We start from the raw sequence: 12,895 nt of genomic DNA, 5'->3' as shown, positions 1-12,895 counted from the left end.
GCCAGCACTGCTGGAGTTGGTGCCGGGTGGAAGCTGCTACTATGGCTCCCCCCATCTCCCCCGCACCTGCCCCCATGCTCCTGAAGCTGCTCGTTGCCACCTGAAATGACTTGGCACTGTCACAGCTCTTTTCTAATTCCTGCTTCAAATAGGCAGACCAAGGCCATGTACCTGAATCCTGGCTGCGGGAGGGAGTGGGGCGAGAGCTGAGGAGCAAGTATTTCGTGTTTTCAGCTTCCATAGTGGGAGGCAGCCTTGGACTCTCACAAGACTCTTAAGATGGAGTTCCTCAAGCACAGGATGAGGATTTAGGTACTAGGAAGTAGAAAACATAATTTTTATCTCAGGAACCTGTTGGGTAACAGGGGTTGAGAAAGAAGGTGGTGAGATTCTCTGTGGTATCAACCAGGTGTCTATGAGGATGGTAGCTGTATTGACACATAGTCATTGCAGTTGAGGAGGTGTTTAAGATTACCTTTGTGCATAGAAACCCGAAACTAATGGTGACTTAAGCACCCCTGGTTTATTTTCTTATGTAAAAGTTGGAGCTTGCCCATCTAGCTTCGTTTCTTGGACTCATTGGGCTCACCTGATGCCCTGTCCACCAGCCCTGGGTGTGGCTTTCGCCTACATTGTCTGCAGTGCTGCTGGGGAGCCACCGTTCAACCTCATTCTAGCTGGAAGGCAGAAAGGAGGAGCGAAGAAGGACCACTCTTTCTCTTTAAGGGGATTTGTCAGAAGTTGGACACACTCAGAATTTTTTATTCCATGAACTCACGTGCCAAGAAAAAGGTGGCAGTTGTATTCCTGTGGGAGGAGTGAGTGGAGCCCGGGCGGCCGTAGGGAGAGTGCAGGGAGCAGGTTTAGGACACGCTGGGTGAGAAGAGACAGAGGATGCCCCGTAGGAAGTTCCTGCTGGGACCTGGAGACACCCGGATAAAAGCAGTCGTGCGAAAAATGTGGATTTCAGATTTGGATTTGAGAGTCACTAGGACAGACGTGAGTTTTGAGGCTCTGCAATCAGATTAACTCTCTGCAGCAGAGATGAGCAGACAGTCCCGAACAAGTCTGAGAAGTGCTCCTAGTGAGGGCCAGGAAGGAGAGAGCCAGGAGGTGGACAAGAGATTCTTAACCTGTTTACATGCTTTAAAATATGCATCAGTAAGTAATTCGGTCTGTAACTTATCCATTGCTTTGTTTTACAAGTATGATGGTACACGTATGATGGCCTACTCAAGAGGTCACCATATAATTAAAAACTAGTTCTGTCAAGTAGTTACCGCTTTTTCTCTGGGTTTTTGAGATGCTGTTAACTGTCAGATTTAGTTCAGAAGAGACCAAATTTTTTATGTTTTCATATTTTATTTGTTTAGACAGTTCAGCATTGTGTACTAAAACACCAGCCTCTCGCGAATGCTGCAGGGTCTCATCATCCCTTCTTCTCGTCTAGGTCTTTGGTGGAAGAGTTTAGGAAGACACTCTGTGCTTTATGGCAAGGTAGCCAGACTGCATTTAGCCCGGAGTCCTTATTTTATGTTGTTTGGAAGATTATGCCCAATTTTAGGTAAGTAATATTTAATGAAGGATATTTAAAACATTAATTTAGTCTTTACATTGTTCGTGAAACAGTTTCCAACAAGTGGTATTCTCAGTAATGAAGACTGTTTTGTTTTTTAAGGAGAAGATAAGTTGGATATATCCTACTAGACAATGTATTTAAATAATAGACCTTAGAAATGTCTTTAACAGAAAGCAGGGCATTTTGTTGTTATAAAAACAAAGACCTTATAAATAACTTATTGCTCTAGAAAAACATACTGGACAAAATTTCCTTGATTCTTTTAAAATCTTATAAACAGTAATTATCATCATATACTGTCTTATTTGAGCTAAAAAAAAAAAAAATCCAAATGTAATCAGTAGAAAACCATGGTACTGTATTCCAGACTGTAGTTAAGTCCATAAGATTCATTTTTCAGACAGTAACAAAATGAACAGATCATCTCTTTACATGGCTGCAGAGTCACTGAGTTTTCCATGTTGTTTATCTAGTCTCGCTTGAGAGGGAAATGCCCTGCTGTCAGAAAAGCCCCTCTTCTCCTAGGCTCATCAGCCCTGTAGCAAGCGGCAGATTTGAAGCACTGCGGGTGTTTGACAACAGCCTTTGCCACCTTCTGCTGATTTGATCTTTCTGAAGCACATCATGGTTCTTACTAGTCATGATTCTGGCATCTAATATATGCTTCTCTCCTTTTTTAAAGCCGGCATGGTGTAGTAAACCTTAGCAATATATCCTCCTTGATTGTCTCAGAGTGGTTCAGATCTATGGGTAGTGTGGAGAAGTGTCTGAAGGGTAATAGGACTGTAATTTGTTGCCTTCCTGAAGAGTGTGGCCTTGAGGATCAGATGTAATTGACTATTGTTAACCCTGGTCTTTATTTTGAAGGAAATTTCTTTTATATTTCATGTTATTTAATCTCTTCTTAGGAAGGAATATCTTGTAAGAATTTTAGAATTATCTGACTCTAAATAGAAAAGGTAGAAATGATTAAGTTATTGCTAATCACTGGTAGAAATTTCTATCAATCACCTAGTTAGACAATTTTATTTTCTTGGGCTCCAGAATCACTGCAGGTGGTGACTGCAGCCATGAAATTAAAAGATGCTTGTTGGAAGAAAAGCTATGACTAACCTAGATAGCATATTAAAAAGCAGAGACATTACTTTGCCAACAAAGGTCTGTCTATTCAAGGCTGTGGTTTTTCCAGTAGTCATATATGGATGTGAGAGTTGGGACCATAAAGAAAGCTGAGAGCTGAAGAATTGATGCTTTTGAACTGTGCTGTTGAAGAAGACTCAGGAGCCCCTTGGACTGCAAGGAGATCCCACCAGTCCATCCTAAAGGAAATCAGTCCCGAATTCATTGGAAGGACTGATGCTGAAGCCGAAGCTCCAATACTTTGGCCACCTGATGTGAAGAACTGACTCATTGGAAAAAACCCTGATGCTGGGAAAGACTGAAGGCAGGAGGAGAGGGGGATGACAGAGGATGAGATGGTTGGATGGCATCACCAACTCAATGGGACATGAGTTTGAGTAAGCTCCAGGAGTTGGTAATGGACAGGGAAGCCTGGCATGCCATGGGGTTGCAAAGAGTCAGACACGACTGAGCGCCTGAACTGACCTAGTTGGACTGTTGATAGGGATTTAATCCTTGTGTTTTGTTACCAGATAAAAAGTGCTTCCATTTGTTGAATATCTGTTATGTGCCAAGCACTTTGGGTATTTTGTATCTGATTTTCATTAAGAAACACAACAGATTCCCATCAAGTTAGGAAGCGTTGCTGTTGTTCAGTCGCTAAATCATGTCCAACTCTCTGCATCCCCTTAAACTGCAGCACGCCAGGCCTCCCTGCCCTTCACTATCTCCCATGAACTTTGCCCAAGTTCATGTCCATTGAATCGGTAATGGACTTGATTCAATGGACTAGCCATGATTCAATCGGCTACCCAACCATCTCATCCTCTGCCACTCTCTTCTCCTTTTTTGCCTTCAATCTTTCCCAGCATCTGAGTCTTTTTCCAGTGAATTGGCTGTTCGTATCAGGTGGCCAAAGTATTGAAGCTTCAGCATCAGTCCTTCCAATGAGTATTCAGGGCTGATTTCCTTTAAGAATTACTGGTTTGATCTTTTTGCTGTCCAAGGGACTCTCAAGAGTCTTCTCCAACACCACAGTTCAAAAGCATCAATTCTTTAGCCCTCAGCCTTCTTTATGGGCCGACTCTCACATCCCTCCATGACTACTGGAAAAATCATAGCTTTGATTATTTGGACCTTTGTCGGCAAAGTGATATCTTTGCTTTTTAATACTCTGTCTAGCTTTCTTTTCAAGGAGCAAGGGTCTTCTAATTTCATGGCTGCAGTTATTATCCACAGGAAGTGTTAGCTTCATTTTAAAGACGATGAAACTTCGACAGAGAGCAGTTCAGTGTTGTTATACATCTAGTAGGTGTTAGGACCAGAATGAGAACCCAGGTCTTTATGGCGCTGGTCAGTGACAGATGTGTTCACAGTAGACTTGTAGTAACTTGTCCGCATGCCCAAGTGAGGCCTGCCAGCTGTCTCTGTATTCTTCTGCTTGGACTGCATGGTGACTCAGTTCCCTCATTTGATTCTGCTTTTCATCTAAATCTGCCCATTACTTCTACCAGTGTATTCGTTCTAGCTGTGAGCATGAGTTAGTTTTTAGCTACTTAATTTTACACATTCTGTTATTCCTACCGATGAAAGAAAAGAACTGGAAAAGCTGACCAGGTTGAGAAATTTGGATGGCGTTGCTGGAGTGATTCCTGTAAAACATGGCCTCTTAGATCTCTCTAATGACTGAGCGACTGGGCAGAATAAGATGTCTCTGTGTTCTTAGCAGGGCTTTCTCTTTGTTCTGTAATAGTTCAGATTGTTCCCCACTTTCGTGTTGTCGTTCAGTCACCAAGTCGTGTCTTACTCTCTGTGACCTCAAGGATTGTAGCCCACCAGGCTCCTCTGTCCATGGGATTTTTCAGGCAAGAATACTGGAGTGGGTTTCTCAAAGAAGAATTTTCTCTTGGTTAGACCTAGATCTTGAGATTGTATCACGGATAAAGTTTTAGTGCAGGGTCACTGCCCAATGCCCAGGTGTAAGGCTGTGAGGTAGGGTTTTCTTCTTATAATTGTTATTCCTATTATGTGTATAGGGCTTCTTTGGTGGCTCAGTCGGTAAAGAATCCTCCTGCAGTGTAGGAGACCTGGTTTGATCCCTGGGTCAGGAAGATCCCCTGGAGGAGGAAATGGCAACCGACTTCAGGATGCTTACCTGGAAAATCCCATGGACAGAGAAGCTTGGCAGGCTGTAATCTATGAGGTCACAGAAGAGTCGAACATGACTTAGTGACTAAACCACCACTACCTATTATGTATACAGGGTAACATTCTTACAACATGCCAAAGTGGAAATGAAGTGAGTCTTGAATTATGTTTTTATTGTAGTTATAATCCCAAAGTAAAATTTTTTATAGTTTAGAAAGCCCATTTTCCTTGGTTAATAGATGTCAATATCCAGAGAGTTTGATCCCTTGAAAACAACTTTCATCTCATTGTATGTCTCCATCAGAGCTCATGGGCAACACATCACAGGTGTGTGGTCCTTGAGCAGTAATATTTTGAAAGAAATCTTTTCTGAGCAGTAAGTGTCAACAGTGGGCTTAAAATATTCAGTAAACAGTGTTGTAAACAGATGTGCTACATCCAGGCTTTGTGGCTCCATTTATAGAGCAGAGTAGACTGAGTATTATTCTTAATGGCTTTAGGATTTTCAGAATGGTAAATGAGCACTGGCTTCAACTTCAAGTCTCCAGCTGCATTAGCCCCTAACAAGAGAGTCACTCTGTCCTTTGAAGCCAGACGTTGACTTCTCCTCTCTTGCCGTGAAAATCCGAGATGACATCATCTTCCAGTATAAAGCTGTTTTGTCAGCATTGAAAATCTGTTGGTTAGTGTAGCCACCTTAACTATTGGTCTTAGCAAGATCTGGATATCTTGCTGCAGGTTCTACGTCAGCAGTTGCTGCTTCACCTTGCACATTTATGTTAGGGAGACGGATTCTTTCTTTAAACCTTGCTTACCAACCTCTGCTAGCTTCAGGCTTTTCTCCTGCCACTTCCTCACCTCTCTCAGCCTTCCTGGAATGGAGGAGAGTTATTAAGGCTTTGCTCTAAATTAGGCTTTGGCTGAAGGAACTGTTGTGGCTGGTTTGATCTTCTGTCCAGCAATCTCTGTATCGGCAATAGGGTCTCACTTTTTAAAGTAATGGTGTCTTCACTGGGGCAGCACTTTTAAGTTCCTTCAAGAACTTTTCCTTTGCTTTCACAACCTGTCTAACTGGTGCAAGAGGCCTAGCTTTTGGCCTCTCTCGGCTTTTGACATATCTTCCTCACTAAGCTTAATCCTTTTAGCTTTTGATTTAAAATGAGAGACTTGCGACTCTTCTGTCAGTTAAACACTTAGAGGCCATTAAGGGTTGTTATTTATCCTAATTTGAATATCATTGTATCTCAGGGAATAGCGAGGCGGGAGGGAGGGAGAAAGGCAGGAGCAGCCTGTCGGTGGAGCAGTCAGAACACACACAGCATTTACTAAGTTTGCTGCCTTACATGGTTGTGGCGCCTAAAACAATGGCCAGAGTAACATCAGAGATCACTGACCATTGATCACAGTAACGCATACAATAATAATAATGGAAAGATTTAAAGCATTACAGGAATTACCAAAATGTGAAAGAGACAGAGTGAACAAATGTTGGAAAATGGCCCCAACAGACTTGCCCAAAGCAGGGTTGCCACAGACCTTCGACTTGTAAAAACCACAGTGCCTGCAAAGCACAATAAAGCAAAGTGCAGTAAAATGAGGTACACCTGTATTAATTCTAATTAGGAATTTATCTATTGTATGGGTTTTTTGTTTGTAAACAAAAACATTATTATTTTCATTTTCTAGTATTTTTGTCTCGAAGAAACTCAGCCTTGATTAATGCCTTACACTGGGTAGGAATAGTTAATTGTAACTGCTTTTGGTTTTGCAGATAATTTGGGCAAAATCGTAGTTTATTTTAAATATGAACAGAACCTAAAGCTCTTACGTGTCCTAGATATTTCAGAAGAAGCTTGTTGCAGAGTGATAAAATTTGATTCCGTAGAGGCATATCCTGCTCCGTGCTGGTCTTTGCCATTTTACACGTAATGCAGTGGTCCTTACTGAACAGCGAATGGTCAATAATGCTAGGCACGTGTCACAGTTGTGCATGTTGGAGCCTTGCACAAGTGCTTGTGTGTGCCTGTATTACCTGATGTCCGTTTCATTTGGAATATCTGCTTTTCAGTTCAACAGGCACAAAGCAACGTTTTCTTCATTGGAACCTTTCTTTGTTCTTAAGATGAAGAGACAGTTGCTCTGTGTTCCTGTGTGTTGTGCCTCAGCAGCACCCCTCATTCAGAATGGAGGCCTTACGATCGTCTAGGCTTTTTATGTTTGCAGTGTGCTAAGATGATTTATCTTTATGATACAGATTTTCTATAGACATTAAAGAGAAAGAGGTAATCTTTATGTAAGGTCACAAACAAGTGAGGATAAGGAACAGTGATAAAACTGGAGCTGCCATTCTTCAGATAAGTCAATGAAAGGCTTTATTTAAATGTTTAGAAATGGAATTGTAAATGTCTCTTAAGTCAGAATAAAAAAAAAAAGTCCTAGAAGAAATACGGACTTTTCATTCTCTGGGTAAAGATCACAAATTGTAACAGATGCCTATAATTTACTTTTATGAAACAATGAGTGTTCCATGATGTCATATAGGTCACCAAATGTATTTCTAATGGTAAAGGAAACAGTAGAAAATAATGTATTTTGATAAAAGGAAAGAGAATCATGGTGTGGTTGGAAATGTTCATTAATGTACATTAGGCAGATTATTTTAAGGGATGGATATGTGTTTGATGAAAATGCAAATTGACATAACTACAAGATAAAGGTTTTAATGATCCATTTTAGAAAATGATGATTAGATATTAGGTTATTTTGGTCAGAGAATAAAATGTTTTTATATAGGATAGAATTTCAGATATGACCTGAGATACTGATCTTATCTTTGAGTCATGAAAAAGATGTATATTGAAAGGGTTTAACGTATCTCCTTAGACATATATAAAGGAACTACCAACTTTGAATAGTTTTACTTTTAACTTAAGTTTAACATTTTATTCATAAGAGTCTTAAATACTTGAACAATATATGTATTACTATTTAGTTAATAGTTTAGAAAAAGTTACAGTGAAATACTGACTTTTGATGTAAATTCCATTGATTAGGCAGATCATTTCCATAATTTATTTCCAGGAGAAATTTTAGGAAAAGGGGGAAAATCTGGTTAAAAGAAATTTTGTTTGTGGAACCACTGCCTAGAAGGGCAGTGAAAATTTTGACTCCAGACCAGGCCAGAAAACTTGTCACTTAGGGCAGAGATTAAAGAGAACCTTCCATGCTGGTAAAAATGTAGGCAGAAGTCTTTCCTATCCATAATTTTATAAATGTACTTTAGACATCACTGCTGACTTATCTACATAAACCTCTAACCCTTCTAGCTGTACCAGCTTTATTTTGTCAGATTTCATTACTCTGCACTTGTCATTGATCTGTATTAGCATAAGAATTCCATGCAATTTCCTGACTGAATAGAGTATAAGAAATAACCTCAGAATATGTGGCTATACTTATTCAAGTTTTAGGCTAGAGCATAATTGTATATGTGTCAATGCATTTTGAAAATTTTATTTGTTTAAAAAAATGTCCTTTGAATCAGAGATTAGGATGTAAGCATAGAATGTTAGACATCTTTAGCTCTTTAGATAAAATTTTTCTTCCTTTCAGCCAGTGTTTGAAAATTAGTATCTTTTAATCTGAAGATTTTATTTCTTAAACTTTAATAAAACTTTAGACCTAGTTTTCTGGTGTGACCTTTTAACATGTGAGTGTCTCCTAGAGAGGCTGTGTGGGAAACGAGGAGCTTCACAGTCCGTCCAGGAGACAGGGTTGTGGTCCCATCTCTGTTACTGTCCTGCTGTAGGGCTTCAGGCGGGTCACACAACCCCCTTTTTGCCTCTCAGTGTTCCCCTTAGGTGAGGTCAGTTGAGATCACAGTAAGTCCAATTAGCTCTACTAGTCCATGTTTCCAAACTTACTTTTAAGAAGTGGAATTCTGTCTTGAAGGTAATGTTATGTGTAAGACAAGAAGGAAGTGAGGATGAGGGATGAGGGAGCCTCCCTGTGTCCTGAGCGCAGCGTTGCGGCCCTCCTGTCACTTCAGCCTCCAGCGTGTCTGCCCGGGGAGGCAGAGCCACTCAGTGACTGTCTCTGTTTGCTTCAAGGGGCTATCAGCAGCAGGATGCCCATGAGTTCATGCGCTACCTGCTAGACCACCTGCACTTGGAACTCCAGGGTGGTTTCAACGGTATTTCCCGCTCATCAATTCTGCAAGAGAATTCTACTCTGTCTGCAAGTAACAAATGTTGCATGTAAGATTTCATTTCCCTTTGTTCACTAGTCATGAAGGCTTAAAATATTTTGAATGTGTATTTTCCTACAGCTTCATTTTGGACTTAACTTTTCCAAAAATAATTTTATATTTTTAACCTGTTCTTTAATCACACTGAGGCAGTGATAACTCTTCTGAATTTGGGGGGTTTTTTGCCTCTCAATATGAACAGAACAACCTTTTGGGTTGCTTTCCCAAGTACTAATACTCCCAAATATACATTGAGATCAGAATGTTTATTTTGCTAAGGGAGACATAATTGACTTTTATTTCAGCTTGGATTTTGGTTATTTGTCTCCTTGTGTTCAAATTTTGGGAAAAACTTTATACTTATCTATGCAAGAAATGGACTTTATAAGATGAATTCCCCAAAGAATGGAAGAAAATAATATACAGGGTTGCTGTAGTATTATTGCCTGGCAGTCCATAAATCAGTAGTCTCATAGTTAATCTGATTGAATCAGAGAAGGGCAATTATTATGAATGGCCATACTTCTTAAAATGTTTGGTCCTCAAGGTCCTAGTAGCTATGTTCAAGTTAGAAACAAGTATAGAGGGGGAAGGAACTGTGATCTTGTAGAAATGGCCCTGCTGCTAGCATCAACTCAAACTTAGTATTAAAGAACAAATTCCGCTTTGTATTTTATGTGATGGTATACTCATACACAAAGGACACTGAGCTGGGCTCCAAGAAGGCCAGTCCATGTGAAGTGAGCGGGTATCACATTTTGAGATAGTCACAGGTTGTTCTTTTAGTAACTCCTGAGTTTTCAGTATTAATCCATATCTTTTAATGATATTTTAAATAATTAATAGTAAATTTTAAGTTTCATTAGGAGAAGGGACGGGGGAGCCTGGTGGGCTGCCGTCTATGGGGTCGCACAGAGTCAGACACGACTGAAGTGACTTAGCAGCAGCAGTGAGTTAGGAACATAAAAGTGAAAGCTGCTCAGTCGTGTCCGACTCTTTGTGACCCTGTGGACTATACAGTCCATGGAATTCTCCAGGCTAGAATATTGGAGTGGGTAGCTGTTCCCCTCTCAGATATTAAAAACTCAGGCTTCTTTATATTTCCTTAAATTCATGGAGGATGCATTTCAGGATCTAAGGATGAGACTTGCTAAAACTGCCAAAAAAAAAAAAAATCAACAAAAAAGGTCTCCTATATTTGTGTTTATTCGTATAAACACATCAATCCCTACTGAAGGTGGGGGCAAGGATGGTAGAAATAAATAGCAGGTGGGTTCTTTTTAATATATAGAAAATTATTAGTCTAAGTATAAAGGACCTTCTCAGCATAACAGCCTGTCCAAGTAGCTAATATTTACACTTTTCCTGGTGTGCAGTTATGATAGAAGTGATTTTGAAATAACTTGTGAATCTTGTTTTAAAATAGCCAAGACTAGTATCTTTTTTTCAGAGGAAGAAATTGTAAAGGAAGAAGTACATTGAGTTTAAATGTACTGCTTTTTAATAAAGCAGTTTCCATTTTAATTAAAGGCAGCAGATTATGTGAATATCAGTATGAAAGGATCAATCATAAACCCTTTATTTTCAGTAGATTTTTGGGGGGTATATCCTTTGTAATACTAAAGTCATGTATCTTATGAACAACTTAAAAAGCTACAGTGTATTTCTTTTACCAGTACAGAAGGAAGCCCTTTCAAAGAAAAGGAAGCAGAACTTTTAAAATAATAGGTTTGCTTGGGTAGGTTTTTTCTGTCTCATCATTGTAGTAGGTTTCATTTGGAGCAACTCAAAGTATGGTTCAGTGTATTAGGAATACTATTGACTGCAAGTGACAGAAACCGCCTCAAATTACTGTTAGTAAAAAAGAGCAATATACTGGCTCATATAACTGCATAAGTGTGCAAAAGTTAACATTTGTGTTCACTATAGTGCTATTAATGAAAGCACACAATAAAATAACCTCAGTACCATTAATAATTTAATTTCAGTTTTTTATATTCTGATTTATCTTTATTTGTTCTGTTGACAGTTTTATGTGGGTTCCTGTGGTTGCAGTGAAACCTGGAGCCATTTGGGATTTTAAATATTTTTTACTTAAGTATATACCCATCAATACTATATTGTTAAGAGAAGGAGCGTAGTGTTCAGAGAAGGTGCTCAGGTCAGGCCAGCTGTGTGAACTTGGGCCAAGTTATTTAACCTTTGAACCTCAGCTTCCTTGTCTGTAAAATGGGGATAATCTTCTCTACCTCAGAGTTGTGAGGATTAGTTTAGCACATGGAAAGTATTTAGAATGGAGCCTGGCACCTAAGTACATAAGTGCTTGCTAATCATTCTGTCACTGGTGCACCTTGTCAGCTGTTACCGTCCAAACCGTGGCACGCCGCGCGCCTGCCACAGAGCGAGGTGCACGTCCAAGGTGTACACTTAGGGAAGAGAAGACAGCAGAAGGCAGGTGCGACCCTGCTACTCAGATCAAAGATGCTTACTCAGAGGGCTTTCTTTTTGGTAAGCACTTGTCTAAAAAAGCATTGTATGTATATTCTCATTTCCTCATCACCAGGCTTCTAAGGCAGATGGATGTTACTCCTGTTTTACATTTGATGAAGCTGAGGCACACATAGGTTAAGTAACATTAGGACAGTTGGTGTCTTATTGTTCTTACAGTGCTGTACACATTTTTGATCTCTACAAGGGAATTATATTGTTTAAGTGTTTGTGAAATCACCTCTCTACCAGTGATGACTAAGTATGTGTTAAATTTGTTTACCTCATTTTCCCCAAATGTGAACATCTAAAAAAAAAATCTTAAACTATCTTTGATGAAGGTGGTTGTTCAACGTAACATAATTTAGAGAGATCCCCATATGATGAGAAATCTTGCAGAGGATCTAATATACGGGGGTTTCCTGTTCCTGAGGGGTATATTTGAGGGAAAAGGGGTCCTCTTGCTCTGAGTACAAGTATGTATGTGATCTATTAGTAAAGGCAAATGTTCAGTGTTAGTAACTTCTGTATTATAGAAAGTAGTGGCATTGGGAGAGGGGTCGGAGGAAGGCCAGTGGCTTAAACCTTTTATTTGGTATACATCTATTTAGCTTTTAAGCTTTTGTGTTATTCTATAATTTAAATTATATAGCCCCCAAAGGGAGTGGGGAGTGACCTAGAGGAGCTTTTACATATATTTTAGTGTTTTACTGAGATATTTTCCTATGTGATTTTCTTTAGAAATGGAGCATCTACAGTTGTCACAGCTATATTCGGAGGCATTCTCCAAAATGAAGTTAACTGTCTCATATGTGGGACAGAATCTAGAAAGTTTGATCCATTCCTAGGTAAGACATATTTGGCATGTGATGATATGATACTGTATTAAAATAATAACTGCAATGTTTCCTTTGAAAGCTAAGACAGTAAAGAGATAAATCCTTAAAAATACATCATTTTTGGAAATTATTTTTTGTGTGGTTATATATTCCTTTAACAGTTCTGTTTTCCTATTTCCTTTTAAGACCTTTCATTAGATATTCCAAGTCAGTTCAGAAATAAGCGCTCTAAGAATCAAGAAAATGGACCAACTTGTTCATTACGAGGTAAAGATATTTTAATGTTCTGGAATTTCTTCCCCTACCCTGAAATAGCTGAATAATACGTATATAAGCTTCAGCTAGAAGTGCTGTGTTGTTGATTGTTGTAATGAATTTGTGCTATAACTTAAGTCAAACTTGAATGTCTCTTCCTGTCCAAAAAAATTGTTTAGCAAGAATACCTGCCAGAGGTATTGACCTGCTGTCAAGTGTACA

The 12,895-nt window shown here is 39.4% G+C and overlaps 1 protein-coding gene across 2 annotated transcripts in view; it reads left to right on the top strand.

Annotated features, from left to right (window-relative positions):
* The window catches only part of USP3 (ubiquitin specific peptidase 3), a 103,294-nt gene that overhangs the window by 56,740 nt on the left and 33,659 nt on the right, over window positions 1-12,895 (top strand). For both annotated transcript variants that reach the window (XM_010840226.1, XM_010840227.1), the window contains 4 exons: window positions 1,451-1,564; window positions 8,956-9,102; window positions 12,321-12,427; window positions 12,605-12,685. In XM_010840226.1, the coding sequence (XP_010838528.1) occupies window positions 1,451-1,564; window positions 8,956-9,102; window positions 12,321-12,427; window positions 12,605-12,685 (449 nt within the window). The remainder of the gene's footprint in view (window positions 1-1,450; window positions 1,565-8,955; window positions 9,103-12,320; window positions 12,428-12,604; window positions 12,686-12,895) is intronic.

Source organism: Bison bison, unplaced genomic scaffold (genome assembly GCF_000754665.1).
Source record: "Bison bison bison isolate TAMUID 2011002044 unplaced genomic scaffold, Bison_UMD1.0 scf7180017864142, whole genome shotgun sequence".
NCBI lineage: Eukaryota > Metazoa > Chordata > Mammalia > Artiodactyla > Bovidae > Bison > Bison bison.
The sequence above is the reverse complement of the archived record's forward strand: the minus strand, read 5'-3'. Positions and strand labels throughout refer to the sequence as shown.